Genomic DNA, 16737 nt, shown 5'->3' with positions numbered 1-16737 from the left:
GAAAACAGACCAGGGGGAAAACAGACCAGGGGGAAACAGACCAGGGGAAAACAGACCAGGGGAAAACAGGGGGAAAACAGACCAGGGGGAAAACAGACCAGGGGAAAACAGACCAGGGGGAAAACAGACCAGGGGAAAACAGACCAGGGAAAACAGACCAGGGGGAAAACAGACCAGGGGGAAAACAGACCAGGGGAAAACAGGGGAAAACAGACCAGGGGGAAAACAGACCAGGGGGAAAACAGACCAGGGGGAAACAGACCAGGGGGAAACAGACCAGGGGGAAACAGACCAGGGGAAAACAGACCAGGGGGGAAACAGACCAGGGGAAAACAGACCAGGGGGAAAACAGACCAGGGGGAAAACAGACCAGGGGAAAACAGACCAGGGGAAAACAGACCAGGGGGAAAACAGACCAGGGGGAAAACAGACCAGGGGAAAACAGACCAGGGGAAAACAGACCAGGGGGAAAACAGACCAGGGGGGAAAACAGACCAGGGGGAAAACAGACCAGGGGGGAAAACAGACCAGGGGAAAACAGACCAGGGGGAAAACAGACCAGGGGGAAAACAGACCAGGGGAAAACAGGGGAAACAGACCAGGGGAAAACAGACCAGGGGGAAAACAGACCAGGGGGAAAACAGACCAGGGGGAAAACAGACCAGTGGAAAACAGACCAGGGGAAAACAGACCAGGGGGAAAACAGACCAGGGGGAAAACAGACCAGGGGAAAACAGACCAGGGGGAAAACAGACCAGGGGAAAACAGACCAGGGGGAAAACAGACCAGGGGGAAACAGACCAGGGAAAACAGACCAGGGGAAAACAGACCAGGGGGAAAACAGGGGAAAACAGACCAGGGGGAAAACAGACCAGGGGGGAAAACAGACCAGGGAAAACAGACCAGGGGGAAAACAGACCAGGGGGAAAACAGACCAGGGGGAAAACAGACCAGGGGGAAACAGACCAGGGGAAACAGACCAGGGGAAACAGACCAGGGGGAAAACAGACCAGGGGGAAACAGGGGGAAAACAGACCAGGGGGAAAACAGACCAGGGGGAAACAGACCAGGGGGAAACAGGGGGAAAACAGACCAGGGGAAAACAGACCAGGGGAAAACAGACCAGGGGAAAACAGACCAGGGGGAAAACAGACCAGGGGGAAAACAGACCAGGGGAAAACAGACCAGGGGGAAAACAGGGGGAAAACAGACCAGGGGGAAAACAGGGGAAAAACAGACCAGGGGGAAACAGACCAGGGGGAAAACAGACCAGGGGGAAAACAGACCAGGGGGAAACAGACCAGGGGAAAACAGACCAGGGGGAAACAGACCAGGGGGAAAACAGACCAGGGGGAAACAGACCAGGGGAAAACAGACCAGGGGGAAAACAGACCAGGGGAAAACAGACCAGGGGGAAAACAGACCAGGGGGAAAAAAGACCAGGGGGAAAACAGACCAGGGGAAAACAGACCAGAAACAGGGGAAAAAGACAGGGGAAAACAGGGGGAAAACAGACCAGGGGAAAACAGACCAGGGGAAAACAGACCAGGGGAAAACAGACCAGGGGGAAAACAGACCAGGGGGAAAACAGACCAGGGGGAAAACAGACCAGGGGAAAACAGACCAGGGGGAAAACAGACCAGGGGAAAACAGACAGGGGGAAAACAGACCAGGGGGAAAACAGACCAGGGGAAAACAGACCAGGGAAAACAGAAAACAGACCAGGGGGAAAACAGACCAGGGGGAAAACAGACCAGGGGGAAAACAGACCAGGGGGAAAACAGACCAGGGGAAAACAGACCAGGGGAAAACAGACCAGGGGGAAAACAGACCAGGGGGAAAACAGACCAGGGGGGAAAACAGACCAGGGGGAAAACAGACCAGGGGAAAACAGACCAGGGGAAAACAGGGGAAAACAGACCAGGGGAAAACAGACCAGGGGGAAAAAACAGACCAGGGGAAAACAGACCAGGGGGACCAGGGGGAAACAGACCAGGGAAAACAGACCAGGGGGAAAAACAGACCAGGGGGGACCAGGGGGAAAACAGACCAGGGGGAAAACAGACCAGGGGAAAACAGACCAGGGGAAAACAGACCAGGGGAAAACAGACCAGGGGAAAACAGACCAGGGGAAAACAGACCAGGGGAAAACAGACCAGGGAAAACAGACCAGGGGAAAACAGACCAGGGGGAAAACAGACCAGGGGAAAACAGACCAGGGGGAAAACAGACCAGGGGAAAACAGGGGGAAAACAGACCAGGGGGAAAACAGACCAGGGGAAAACAGACCAGGGGGAAAACAGACCAGGGGGAAAACAGACCAGGGGGAAAACAGACCAGGGGGAAACAGACCAGGGGGAAAACAGACCAGGGGGAAACAGACCAGGGGAAAACAGACCAGGGGAAAACAGACCAGGGGGAAAACAGACCAGGGGGAAAACAGACCAGGGGAAAACAGACCAGGGGAAAACAGACCAGGGGAAAACAGACCAGGGGGAAAACAGACCAGGGGAAAACAGACCAGGGGAAAACAGACCAGGGGAAAACAGACCAGGGGGAAAACAGACCAGGGGAAAACAGACCAGGGGAAAACAGACCAGGGGGGATAAAACAGACCAGGGGGAAAACAGGGGAAAACAGACCAGGGGAAAACAGACCAGGGGGAAACAGACCAGGGGGAAAACAGACCAGGGGAAACTACAGGGGGAAAACAGGGGGAAAACAGACCAGGGGAAAACAGACCAGGGGAAAACAGACCAGGGGGAAAACAGACCAGGGGAAAACAGACCAGGGGGAAAACAGACCAGGGGGAAAACAGACCAGGGGGAAAACAGACCAGGGGGAAAACAGACCAGGGGGAAAACAGACCAGGGGGAAACAGACCAGGTGGAAACAGACCAGGGGGAAAACAGACCAGGGGAAAACAGACCAGGGGGAAACAGACCAGGGGGAAAACAGACCAGGGGAAAACAGACCAGGGGAAAACAGACCAGGGGGAAAACAGACCAGGGGGAAAACAGACCAGGGGGAAAACAGACCAGGGGAAAACAGACCAGGGGAAAACAGACCAGGGGGAAAACAGACCAGGGGGAAACAGACCAGGGGAAAACAGACCAGGGGAAAACAGACCAGGGGGAAAACAGACCAGGGGGAAAACAGACCAGGGGGAAACAGACCAGGGGGAAAACAGACCAGGGGGAAAACAGACCAGGGGGAAAACAGACCAGGGGGAAAACAGACCAGGGGGAAAACAGACCAGGGGAAAACAGACCAGGGGGAAAACAGACCAGGGGGAAAACAGACCAGGGGGAAAACAGACAGGAAAACAGACCAGGGGGAAAACAGACCAGGGGGAAAACAGACCAGGGGGAAACAGACCAGGGGAAAACAGACCAGGGGGAAAACAGACCAGGGGGAAACAGACCAGGGGGGAAAACAGACCAGGGGAAAACAGACCAGGGGGAAACAGGGGGAAAAAACAGACCAGGGGGAAAACAGACCAGGGGGAAAACAGACCAGGGGAAAACAGACCAGGGGAAACAGACCAGGGGAAAACAGACCAGGGGAAAACAGACCAGGGGAAAACAGACCAGGGGAAAACAGACCAGGGGAAAACAGACCAGGGGAAAACAGACCAGGGAAAACAGACCAGGGGAAAACAGACCAGGGGGAAAACAGACCAGGGGAAAACAGACCAGGGGGAAAACAGACCAGGGGGAAAACAGACCAGGGGAAAACAGACCAGGGGAAAACAGACCAGGGGAAAACAGACCAGGGGGAAAACAGACCAGGGGAAAACAGACCAGGGGGAAAACAGACCAGGGGGAAAACAGACCAGGGGGAAAACAGACCAGGGGGAAAACAGACCAGGGGAAAACAGACCAGGGGGAAAACAGACCAGGGGAAAACAGACCAGGGGAAAACAGACCAGGGGGAAAACAGACCAGGGGGAAAACAGACCAGGGGAAAACAGACCAGGGGGAAAACAGACCAGGGGGAAAACAGACCAGGGGGAAAACAGACCAGGGGGAAAACAGACCAGGGGGAAAACAGACCAGGGGAAAACAGACCAGGGGGAAAACAGACCAGGGGGAAAACAGACCAGGGGGAAAACAGACCAGGGGAAAACAGACCAGGGGAAAACAGACCAGGGGAAAACAGACCAGGGGGAAAACAGACCAGGGGGAAAACAGACCAGGGGAAAACAGACCAGGGGGAAAACAGACCAGGGGGAAAACAGACCAGGGGAAAACAGACCAGGGGGAAATTCAGGGGGAAAACAGACCAGGGGGAAAACAGACCAGGGGAAAACAGACCAGGGGTAAACAGACCAGGGGAAAAAACCAGGGGAAAACAGACCAGGGGAAAACAGACCAGGGGAAAACAGGGGGAAAACAGACCAGGGGGGAAAACAGACCAGGGGAAAACAGACCAGGGGAAAACAGACCAGGGGGAAAACAGACCAGGGGAAAACAGACCAGGGGAAAACAGACCAGGGGAAAACAGACCAGGGGGAAAACAGACCAGGGAAAACAGGGGGAAACAGACCAGGGGGAAAACAGACCAGGGGAAAACAGACCAGGGGGAAACAGACAGGGGGAAACAGACCAGGGGGAAAACAGACCAGGGGGAAAACAGACCAGGGGAAAACAGACCAGGGGGGAAAACAGACCAGGGGGAAAACAGACCAGGGGGGAAAACAGACCAGGGGAAAACAGACCAGGGGAAAACAGACCAGGGGGAAAACAGACCAGGGGAAAACAGACCAGGGGAAAACAGACCAGGGGGAAAACAGACCAGGGGAAAACAGACCAGGGGAAAACAGACCAGGGGAAAACAGACCAGGGGAAAACAGACCAGGGGGAAAACAGACCAGGGGAAAACAGACCAGGGGGAAACAGACCAGGGGGAAAACAGACCAGGGGGAAAACAGACCAGGGGGAAAACAGACCAGGGGGAAACAGACCAGGGGGAAAACAGACCAGGGGGAAAACAGACCAGGGGAAAACAGACCAGGGGGAAAACAGACCAGGGGGAAAACAGACCAGGGGAAAACAGACCAGGGGGAAAACAGACCAGGGGGAAAACAGACCAGGGGGGAAAACAGACCAGGGGAAAACAGACCAGGGGGAAAACAGACCAGGGGGAAACAGACCAGGTGGAAACAGACCAGGGGAAAACAGACCAGGGGAAAACAGACCAGGGGGAAAACAGACCAGGGGGAAAACAGACCAGGGGGAAAACAGACCAGGGGGAAAACAGACCAGGGGAAAACAGACCAGGGGGAAAACAGACCAGGGGGAAAACAGACCAGGGGAAAACAGACCAGGGGGAAAAACAACAGGGGGAAAACAGACCAGGGGGGGGGAAAACAGACCAGGGGGAAACACAGAAAACAGACCAGGGGAAAACAGACCAGGGGGAAAACAGACCAGGGGGAAAACAGACCAGGGGGAAAACAGACCAGGGGAAAACAGGGGGAAAACAGACCAGGGGAAAACAGACCAGGGGAAAACAGACCAGGGGAAAACAGACCAGGGGAAAACAGACCAGGGGAAAACAGACCAGGGGGAAAACAGACCAGGGGAAAACAGACCAGGGAAAACAGACCAGGGGAAAACAGACCAGGGGGAAAACAGACCAGGGGAAAACAGACCAGGGGGAAAACAGACCAGGGGGAAAACAGACCAGGGGGAAAACAGACCAGGGGAAAACAGACCAGGGGGAAAACAGACCAGGGGGAAAACAGACCAGGGGGAAAACAGACCAGGGGGAAAACAGACCAGGGGAAAACAGACCAGGGGAAAACAAACCAGGGGGAAAACAGACCAGGGGGAAAACAGACCAGGGGGAAAACAGACCAGGGGAAAACAGACCAGGGGGAAAACAGACCAGGGGGAAAACAGACCAGGGGGAAAACAGACCAGGGGAAAACAGACCAGGGGGAAAACAGACCAGGGGAAAACAGACCAGGGGGAAAACAGACCAGGGGAAAACAGACCAGGGGAAAACAGACCAGGGGAAAAACAGACCAGGGGGGGAAAACAGACCAGGGGGAAAACAGACCAGGGGAAAACAGACCAGGGGGAAAACAGACAGGGGGAAAACAGGGGGAAAACAGACCAGGGGGAAACAGACCAGGGGGAAAACAGACCAGGGGGAAAACAGGGGGAAAACAGACCAGGGGAAAACAGACCAGGGGGAAAACAGACCAGGGGGAAAACAGACCAGGGGAAAACAGACCAGGGGGAAAACAGACCAGGGGGAAAACAGACCAGGGGGAAAACAGACCAGGGGAAAACAGGGGAAAACAGACCAGGGGAAAACAGACCAGGGGGAAAACAGACCAGGGAAAACAGGGGGAAAACAGACCAGGGGAAAACAGACCAGGGGGAAAACAGACCAGGGGGAAAACAGACCAGGGGGAAAACAGACCAGGGGAAAACAGACCAGGGGGAAAACAGACCAGGGGGAAACAGACCAGGGGGAAACAGACCAGGGGAAAACAGACCAGGGGGAAAACAGACCAGGGGGAAAACAGACCAGGGGGAAAACAGACCAGGGGAAAACAGACCAGGGGAAAACAGACCAGGGGAAAACAGACCAGGGGGGAAAACAGACCAGGGGGAAAACAGACCAGGGGAAAACAGACCAGGGGGAAAACAAGGGGAAAACAGACCAGGGGGAAAACAGAAAACAGACCAGGGAAAAAACAGACCAGGGGGAAAACAGACCAGGGGGAAAACAGACCAGGGGGAAAACAGACCAGGGGAAAACAGACCAGGGGAAAACAGACCAGGGGAAAACAGACCAGGGGGAAAACAGACCAGGGGGAAAACAGACCAGGGGAAAACAGGGGGAAAACAGACCAGGGGAAAACAGACCAGGGGGAAAACAGACCAGGGGGAAAACAGACCAGGGGGAAAACAGACCAGGGGGAAAACAGACCAGGGGGAAAACAGACCAGGGGGAAAACAGACCAGGGGAAAACAGACCAGGGGGAAAACAGACCAGGGGGAAAACAGACCAGGGGAAAACAGACCAGGGGGAAAACAGACCAGGGGAAAACAGACCAGGGGGAAAACAGACCAGGGGGAAAACAGACCAGGGGGAAAACAGACCAGGGGAAAACAGACCAGGGGGAAAACAGACCAGGGGGAAAACAGACCAGGGGGAAAACAGACCAGGGGGAAAACAGACCAGGGGAAAACAGACCAGGGGGAAAACAGACCAGGGGGAAAACAGACCAGGGGAAAACAGACCAGGGGGAAAACAGACCAGGGGGAAAACAGACCAGGGGGAAAACAGACCAGGGGAAAACAGACCAGGGGAAAACAGACCAGGGGGAAAACAGACCAGGGGAAAACAGACCAGGGGAAAACAGACCAGGGGGAAAACAGACCAGGGGGAAAACAGACCAGGGGGAAAACAGACCAGGGGGAAAACAGACCAGGGGAAAACAGACCAGGGGGAAACAGACAGGGGGAAATTCACAGGGGAAAACAGACCAGGGGGAAACAGACCAGGGGAAAAGAAAACAGACCAGGGGGAAACAGACCAGGGGAAAACAGACCAGGGGAAAACAGACCAGGGGGAAAACAGACCAGGGGAAAACAGACCAGGGGAAAACAGACCAGGGGAAAACAGACCAGGGGGAAAACAGACCAGGGGAAAACAGACCAGGGGAAAACAGACCAGGGGAAAACAGACCAGGGGGAAAACAGACCAGGGGAAAACAGACCAGGGGAAAACAGACCAGGGGAAAACAGACCAGGGGGAAAACAGACCAGGGAAAACAGACCAGGGGGAAACAGACCAGGGGGAAAACAGACCAGGGGAAAACAGACCAGGGGAAAACAGACCAGGGGAAAACAGACCAGGGGGAAAACAGACCAGGGACCAGGAAAACAGGGAAAACAGACCAGGGGAAAACAGACCAGGGGAAAACAGACCAGGGGAAAACAGACCAGGGGGAAAACAGACCAGGGAAAACAGACCAGGGGGGGAAAACAGACCAGGGGGACCAGGGGAAAACAGACCAGGGGGAAAACAGACCAGGGGGAAAACAGACCAGGGGGAAAACAGACCAGGGGGAAAACAGACCAGGGGGAAACAGACCAGGGGGAAAACAGACCAGGGGAAAACAGACCAGGGGGAAACAGACCAGGGGGAAAACAGACCAGGGGGAAAACAGACCAGGGGGAAAACAGACCAGGGGGAAAACAGACCAGGGGGAAAACAGACCAGGGGAAAACAGACCAGGGGGAAAACAGACCAGGGGAAAACAGACCAGGGGGAAAACAGACCAGGGGGAAAACAGACCAGGGGAAAAAACAGACCAGGGGGAAAACAGACCAGGGGGAAAACAGACCAGGGGGAAAACAGACCAGGGGGAAAACAGACCAGGGGAAAACAGACCAGGGGGAAAACAGACCAGGGGGAAAACAGACCAGGGAAAACAGGGGAAAACAGACCAGGGGGAAAACAGACCAGGGGGAAAACAGACCAGGGGGAAAACAGACCAGGGGAAAACAGACCAGGGGGAAAACAGACCAGGGGGAAAACAGACCAGGGAAAACAGACCAGGGGGAAAACAGACCAGGGGAAAACAGACCAGGGGAAAACAGACCAGGGGAAAACAGACCAGGGGAAAACAGACCAGGGGAAAACAGACCAGGGGGAAAACAGAAAACAGACCAGGGGGAAAACCAGGGGAAAACAGACAGGGGGGGCAGTCAGACAGGGGGAACAGCAGACAGGGGGGACTCAGACAGGGGGACTCAGACAGGGGGAACGCAGACAGGGGGACTCAGACAGGGGGACTCAGACAGGGGATCTCAGACAGGGGGACTCAGACAGGGGGACTCAGACAGGGGGACTCAGACAGGGGGACTCAGACAGGGGGACTCAGACAGGGGGAACAGGGGGACTCAGACAGGGGGACTCAGACAGGGGGGACTCAGACAGGGGGACTCAGACAGGGGGACTCAGACAGGGGGACTCAGACAGGGGGACTCAGACAGGGGGACTCAGACATGGGGGACTCAGACATGGGGGGACTCAGACAGGGGGACTCAGACATGGGGGACTCAGACAGGGGGACTCAGACATGGGGGACTCAGACATGGGGGACTCAGACAGGGGGAGTCAGACATGGGGGGACTCAGACAGGGGGAAGTCAGACAGGGGGACTCAGACTTGGGGGACTCAGACAGGGGGACTCAGACAGGGGGACTCAGACAGGGGGGACTCAGACAGGGGAGAACTCAGATGGGGGTCAGACCAGGGGAACTCAGACCGGGAGGTGGGGGGTAACAGGCGCGGGGGGGGTGAGAGCAAAAATAATTGACAGTTTTTCACAACTGTTTACACACTAAAACTAATGCAGGAAATCCAACAACAGATTATTTAAAACCCCGCCACCTTCCATTACATCAGAGTGAGTTTATCAACCACCTCCTGAACTCCGGATGAAGCAAATCTACAGATTCCCGTTTGAAAGGAATTCCCAAAGAGTGAAGGATAAACTGTACGAATATACATCAAGTTTGTAATGCACAGGAACCCATCCCCCCAGGAACCCATCTCCCCAGGAACTCATCCCCCAGGAACTCCCCAGGAACCCATCCCCCAGGAACTCCCCAAGAACCCATCCCCCAGGAACCCATCCCCCAGGAACCCATCCCCCAGGAACTCCCCAAGAACCCATCCCCCAGGAACTCCCCAGGAACCCATCCCCCCAGGAACTCCCCAGGGACCCATCCCCCCAGGGACCCATCCCCCAGGAACTCCCCAGGAACCCATCCCCCCAGGAACTCCCCAGGAACCCATCCCCCCAGGAACTCCCCAGGAACCCATCCCCCCAGGAACCCATCCCTCCAGGAACTCCTCAGGAGCCCATCCCCCCCAGGAACCCATCCCCCAGGGACCAATCCCTCCAGGAACCCATCCCCCAGGAACCCATCCCCCAGGAACCCATCCCCCAGGAACCCATCCCCCCAGGAACCCATCCCCCCAGGGACCAATCCCTCCAGGAACCCATCCCCCCAGGAATTCCCAGGAACCCACCCGCCCAGGGACCCATCCCTCCAGGAACTCCCCAGGAACCCATCCCCCCAGGGACCATCCCTCCAGGAACCCATCCCCCCAGGAACTCCCCAGCAGAGAGAGCCAGGTGATCTCGAGCAGAGAGGGCCAGGTGATCCCGAGCAGAGAGAGCCAGGTGCTCTCGAGCAGAGAGGGCCAGGTGATCCCGAGCAGAGAGAGCCAGGTGATCCCGAGCAGAGAGAGCCAGGTGATCTCGAGCAGAGAGGGTCAGGTGATCCGGAGCAGAGAGAGCCAGGTGATCCCGAGCAGCAAATGTATGTTCTAATTTGGGACAACGTGAGTTTCCATCGGGCTGCTCAAGTCTGCAATTGGTTCCGTGACCATCCCAGGTTTACAATTCTCCCACCATAATCACCATTTCTCAACCCGATTGAGGAGTTGTCAGCATGGCGGTGGAAGATGTATAATCGCAAACCCCACAAACGTATGACCCTTCTCCAAGCCATGGAGGAGGCCTGTGGTGACATTCCAGCAGAGTCCTGTCAGTGGGTGGATGCGTCATGTCAGAAGATATTTCCCCCGTTTTCTGGCCACGGAGGATATCGCCTGTGATGTTGATGAAAATCTGTGTGCCGGACCAAAACAACAGACATGACTGATTTAGCTTTCTCAATGGAGTGTTTGTTTCTTGACTTATTTGACTGTATTTGAACCTTTTCTAAATCTATTCTTTATCTACATACAGTATAGAAGTATAAATAGGAGTATTTTTCTTTCTTTGCATAAGCAACATATGTTTACTTTGTTTGGGGATTTTTACTGTATGTGTGCTTACGGTACACTGTTTGACATGTATTGAGTCATGTTGAAATATAAAACTACAATTTCAGCATTTGTGTTTCGTTTCTTGTTTGAGTAAAACAACAAAAATATACAGTTTAACAACAACATCGTCGTTTTTACACTGAAATATGTTCTGATAGTAGTGTTTTGAGTGTTCTGATAGTAGTGTTTTGAGTGTTCTGATAGTAGTGTTTTGAGTGTTCTGATAGTAGTGTTTTGAGTGTTCTGATAGTAGTGTTTTGAGTGTTCTGATAGTAGTGTTTTGAGTGTTCTGATAGTAGTGTTTTGAGTGTTCTGATAGTAGTGTTTTGAGTGTTCTGATAGTAGTGTTTTGAGTGTTCTGATAGTAGTGTTTTGAGTGTTCTGATAGTAGTGTTTTGAGTGTTCTGATAGTAGTGTTTTGAGAGTTCTGATAGTAGTGTTTTGAGTGTTCTGATAGTAGTGTTTTGAGTATTCTGATAGTAGTGTTTTGAGTGTTCTGATAGTAGTGTTTTGAGTGTAATCTCGGTTGTCACTAAGTTAAAGTCATTTGATGTTCGCGTGCGTGTCTCATTTGTACGCCGAGGAAAATTTTGAGCAGGGAGAACATTATTATTCCGATTGCCGAGTTTCATTTTGCAAGATGTCTGTGATTGTTTGGGGGAAATTGGCTAGCTGTTTTGTGTTTGGTGTTTAGAGTAACTGAGATGTAGTTTCAGGAAACTTGTGTTAACAAATTAGGAAAAACTGCTATAGACTGACTGACCTTCCCAAACTTGGTTCTACTTTTCACGGTGACATCAGCCGTTGAACTGGGTTCACCCACCGCAGAGTGACGAATTCCCTCCACACCATCCCCACCCATTCACTGTTCGGTGTTTAGAGGAACTGAGATGTAGTTTCACCATCCCCACCCATTCACCTTCTCTCTCTTTCTCAAAATAATAGCTTTCTGTACCACGGGTTGGCTGAAGTGTAATAGTGTAGTGTAGTGTAATAGTGTAGTGTAGTGTAATAGTGTAGTGTAAAAGTGTAGTGTAGTGTAATAGTGTAATAGTGTAGTGTAGTGTAAGTGTAGTGTAATAGTGTTGTGTAGTGTAGTGTAATAGTGTAGTGTAATAGTGTAGTGTAGTGTAATAGTGTAGTGTAGTGTAATAGTGTAGTGTAATAGTGTAATAGTGTAGTGTAGTGTAATAGTGTAGTGTAAAAGTGTAGTGTAGTGTAATAGTGTAATAGTGTAGTGTAGTGTAAGTGTAGTGTAATAGTGTTGTGTAGTGTACTGTAATAATGTAGTGTAATAGTGTAGTGTAGTGTAATAGTGTAGTGTAACAGTGTTGTGTAGTGTAGTGTAATGGTGTAGTGTAATGGTGTAGTGTAATAGTGTAGTGTAATAGTGTAGTGTAATAGTGTAGTGTAATAGTGTTGTGTAGTGTAGTGTAATAGTGTAGTGTAGTGTAATAGTGTAGTGTAACAGTGTTGTGTAGTGTAGTGTAATGGTGTAGTGTAATGGTGTAGTGTAATAGTGAAATAGTGTAGTGTAATGGTGTAGTGTAGTGTAGTGTAATGGTGTAGTGAAATAGTGTAGTGTAATGGTGCAGTGTAATGGTGTAGTGTAGTGTAATGGTGTAGTGAAATAGTGTAGTGTAATGGTGTAGTGTAATGTGTAGTGTAATAGTGAAATAGTGTAGTGTAATGGTGTAGTGTAATAGTGTAGTGTAATAGTGTAGTGTAATGGTGTAGTTTAGTGTAATGGTGTAGTGTAATGGTGTAGTGAAATAGTGTAGTGTAATAGTGTAATGTAGTGTAATAGTGTAGTGTAGTGTAATAGTGTAGTGTAATAGTGTAGTGTAATAGTGTAGTGTAATGGTGTAGTGTAATGGTGTAGTGAAATAGTGTAGTGTAATGGTGTAGTGAAATAGTGTAGTGTAATAGTGTAGTGAAACAGTGTAGTGTAATGGTGTAGTGAAATAGTGTAGTGTAATGGTGTAGTGTAATGTTGTAGTGTAATAGTGTAGTGTAGTGTAATGGTGTAGTGTAATGGTGTAGTGTAATGGTGTAGTGTAATAGTGTAGTGTAGTGTAATGGTGTAGTGTAATGGTGTAGTGTAATAGTGTAGTGTAGTGTAATGGTGTAGTGTAATAGTGAAATAGTGTAGTGTAATGGTGTAGTGTAATGGTGTAGTGTAATGGTGTAGTGAAATAGTGTAGTGTAATAGTGTAGTGTAATGGTGTAGTGTAATGGTGTAGTGTCGTGTAATGGTGTAGTGTAATGGTGTAGTGTAATGGTGTAGTGTAGTGTAATGGTGTCGTGTAATGGTGTATTGAAATAGTGTAGTGTAATGGTGTAGTGTAATAGTGTAGTGTAGTGTAATGGTGTAGTGTAATGGTGTAGTGTAATGGTGTAGTGTAATGGTGTAGTGTAATAGTGTAGTGTAATGGTGTAGTGTAATGGTGTAGTGTAGTGTAATAGGGTAGTGTAATAGTGTAGTGTAATGGTGTAGTGTAATGGTGTAGTGTAATGGTGTAGTGTAATAGTGTAGTGTAATGGTGTAGTGTAATAGTGTAGTGTAATGGTGTAGTGTAATGGTGTAGTGTAATAGTGTAGTGTAATGGTGTAGTGAAATAGTGTAGTGTAATAGTGTAGTGTAATGGTCTAGTGTAATAGTGTAGTGTAATGGTGTAGTGTAGTGTAATGGTGTAGTGTAGTGTAATAGTGTAGTGTAGTGTAGTGAAATAGTGTAGTGTAATGGTGTAGTGTAGTGTAATAGTGTAGTGTAGTGTAATATTGTGATGTAGTGTAATAGTGTGATGTAGTGTAATGTAATGGTGTAGTGTAATGGTGTAGTGTAATAGTGTAGTGTAGTGTAATAGTGTAGTGTAGTGTAATAGGGTAGTGTAATAGTGTAGTGTAATGGTGTAGTGTAATGGTGTAGTGCGCACTGCTTCATTACATGTAAACAGACCCTATCCTGCCTGCAGTGCTGAACAGACAGACAGACAGACAGACAGACAGACAGACAGTCAGAGGTGTGTTTGTGTACAGTGCCTTCTCTCTGTCTCTACTCTGGGCAGTGCCCTCTCTCTGTCTGTAATCTGGGCAGTGCCCTCTCTCTGTCTGTGATCTGGGCAGTGCCCTCTCTCTGCCCCTGCTCTGGGCAGTGCCCTCTCTCTGCCCCTGATCTGGGCAGTGCCCTCTCTCTGCCCCTGCTCTGGGCAGTGCCCTCTCTCTGCCTCTACTCTGGGCAGTGCCCTCTCTCTGCCTCTACTCTGGGCAGTGCCCTCTCTCTGCCCCTGCTCTGGGCAGTGCCCTCTCTCTGCCTCTACTCTGGGCAGTGCCCTCTCTCTGCCTCTACTCTGGGCAGTGCCCTCTCTCTGCCCCTGCTCTGGGCAGTGCCCTCTCTCTGCCTCTGCCTCTGCCTCTGCCTCTGCTCTGGGCAGTGCCCTCTCTCTGCCCCTGCTCTGGGCAGTGCCCTCTCTCAGCCTCTGCCTCTGCTCTGGGCAGTGCCCTCTCTCAGCCTCTGCCTCTGCTCTGGGCAGTGCCCTCTCTCTGCCTCTGCCTCTGCTCTGGGCAGTGCCCTCTCTCTGTCTGTGATCTGGGCAGTGCCCTCTCTCTGCCAGTCTCTACATTATCCTTACACCACCTGATGGCAGACGGCTGTACTGATAGATAGCAAGTGAACTGCTCTGCTCGACGTGGTTTAAGGTTTTACACACACAGTTAAGGCCTATTTGTGGCTCTGTCAGTCGCCAGTTTTGGTACAGCAGAGTAGCAGAGGGACTGTGAGAGCAGAACAGGATAAGTGAGCCACACAGTCAGAAGCTCTGCTTTCATCTGGCCTTGTGGTTGTTGCTGTTCACGCCAGTTAACGGTAGCAACGGCGGGTTTGTGGCGGGACAGTTTGTTTTACGTAGCTGTTCTCTGCTCCTACTGTTTATGGTTTATGAGCGATGAACTATGCATCGTGACACATATGGTCGACCGTATTACAAACACACCACACAAGCCGTACTCTGCGTACCCACAACAAGGAGCCCACATCGTCAGTGAGTACAGGGTTAGTCAGGGTTAGGGAAGGAGGCAGGATGTGGGGATTTTCCTCTCTGACCATCAGATGACTATGGAACAGCTAAGAAGGAAGACACACTTCAGTGGGCTCTAAGATCAAGGTGGTCTGAACCAGGCTTAGACTTGGGGTTGATCCAGGCTTAGGGTTGAACCAGGTTTAGGGTTGAACCAGGTTTAGGGTTGAACCAGGTTTAGGGTTGAACCAGGTTTAGACTTGGGGTTGATCCAGGCTTAGGGTTGAACCAGGTTTAGGGTTGAACCAGGTTTAGACTTGGGGTTGAACCAGGCTTAGGGTTGAACCAGGCTTAGGGTTGAACCAGGCTTTGGGTTGAACCAGGTTTAGACTTGGGGTTGATCCAGGCTTTGGGTTGAACCAGGTTTAGGGTTGAACCAGGTTTAGACTTGGGGTTGATCCAGGCTTTGGGTTGAACCAGGTTTAGGGTTGAACCAGGTTTAGACTGGGGTTGAACCAGGCTTAGGGTTGAACCAGGTTTAGGTGTAGGGTTGAACCAGGTTTAGGGTTGAATCAGGTTTAGGGTTGAACCAGGTTTAGGTTTGAATCAGGTTTAGGGTTGAACCAGGCTTAGGGTTGAACCAGGCTTAGGGTTGAACCAGGTTTAGGTGTAGGGTTGAACCAGGGTTAGGTGTATAGTTGAAACAGGTTTAGGGTAGAACCAGGTTTAGGTGTAGGGTTGAACCAGGTTTAGGGTAGAACCAGGTTTAGGGTTGAACCAGGTTTAGGTGTAGGGTTGAACCAGGTTTAGGTTTGAATCAGGTTTAGGGTTGAACCAGGCTTAGGGTTGAACCAGGTTTAGGTGTAGGGTTGAACCAGGTTTAGGGTAGAACCAGTTTAGGGTTGAACCAGGGTTAGGTGTATAGTTGAAACAGGTTTAGGGTAGAACCAGGTTTAGGTGTAGGGTTGAACCAGGTTTAGGGTAGAACCAGGTTTAGGGTTGAACCAGGTTCAGGTTTAGGGTTGAACCAGGTTTAGGTTTAGGGTTGAACCAGGTTTAGGGTTGAACCAGGTTTAGGGTTGAACCAGGTTTAGGTGTAGGGTTGAACCAGGGTTAGTTTTGAACCAGGTTTAGGTGTACGGTTGAACCAGGTTTAGGGTTGAACCAGGTTTAGGTGTAGGGTTGAACCAGGGTTAGGTTTGAACCAGGTTTAGGTGTACGGTTGAACCAGGTTTAGGGTTGAACCAGGGTTAGGTTTGAACCAGGTTTAGGTGTAGGGTTGAACCAGGTTTAGGGTTGAACCAGGGTTAGGTTTGAACCAGGTTTAGGTGTACGGTTGAACCAGGCTAAGAAAACAAATGAATAAGCTATATTTTAATTCAGAGATGTCTTCTAACGGGTAAAGAGATAAACTGTGGTTGGAATGAGAGGACAGACAGACAGACAGACAGACAGACAGACAGACAGACAGACAGACAGACGGACGGACAGACGGACGGACGGGCAGACGGGCAGACGGACAGACGGACAGACGGACGGACGGGGACGGACGGACTGACTGACGGAAAGATGTCAATACCGACCTTTGCTATGTCAATACCAACCTTTACACGGTCAATACCATCTCTATGTCAATACTGACCATCTCTATGTCAATACCGACCTTCTCTATATCAATACTGACCATCCCTATGTCAATACCGACCTTCTCTATGTCAATACTGACCTTCTCTATGGCAATGCTGACCTTCTCTATGTAAATACTGACCATCTCTATGTCAATACTGACCATCTCTATGTCAATACCGACCTTCTCTATATCAATACTGACCTTCTCTATGGCAATGCT

The 16737-nt window shown here is 51.1% G+C and overlaps 1 protein-coding gene across 1 annotated transcript; it reads left to right on the top strand.

Annotated features, from left to right (window-relative positions):
- The first annotated feature begins 9109 nt into the window (after positions 1-9109).
- LOC127909166 (uncharacterized) lies at positions 9110-10178 on the top strand. The gene is made up of 2 exons (XM_052469289.1): positions 9110-9304; positions 9594-10178. Exons 1-2 carry the CDS (start codon positions 9110-9112, stop codon positions 10176-10178), a joined length of 780 nt encoding a protein of 259 aa, XP_052325249.1.
- The last annotated feature ends 6559 nt before the right edge of the window (positions 10179-16737 follow it).

The sequence above is a fragment of the Oncorhynchus keta genome, chromosome 1 (genome assembly GCF_023373465.1).
Source record: "Oncorhynchus keta strain PuntledgeMale-10-30-2019 chromosome 1, Oket_V2, whole genome shotgun sequence".
In the NCBI taxonomy this organism is placed as follows: domain Eukaryota; kingdom Metazoa; phylum Chordata; class Actinopteri; order Salmoniformes; family Salmonidae; genus Oncorhynchus; species Oncorhynchus keta.
The sequence above is the reverse complement of the archived record's forward strand: the minus strand, read 5'-3'. Positions and strand labels throughout refer to the sequence as shown.

Coding starts and splice junctions, on each gene's coding strand:
- LOC127909166 (XM_052469289.1), top strand. CDS start 9,110: ATGGGGGACTCAGACATGGGGGACTCAGACAGGGGGAGTCAGACATGG. Junction 9,305..9,593: donor AGGGGAACTCAGACCGGGAG/GTGGGGGGTAAC, acceptor CCATCTCCCCAG/GAACTCATCCCCCAGGAACT.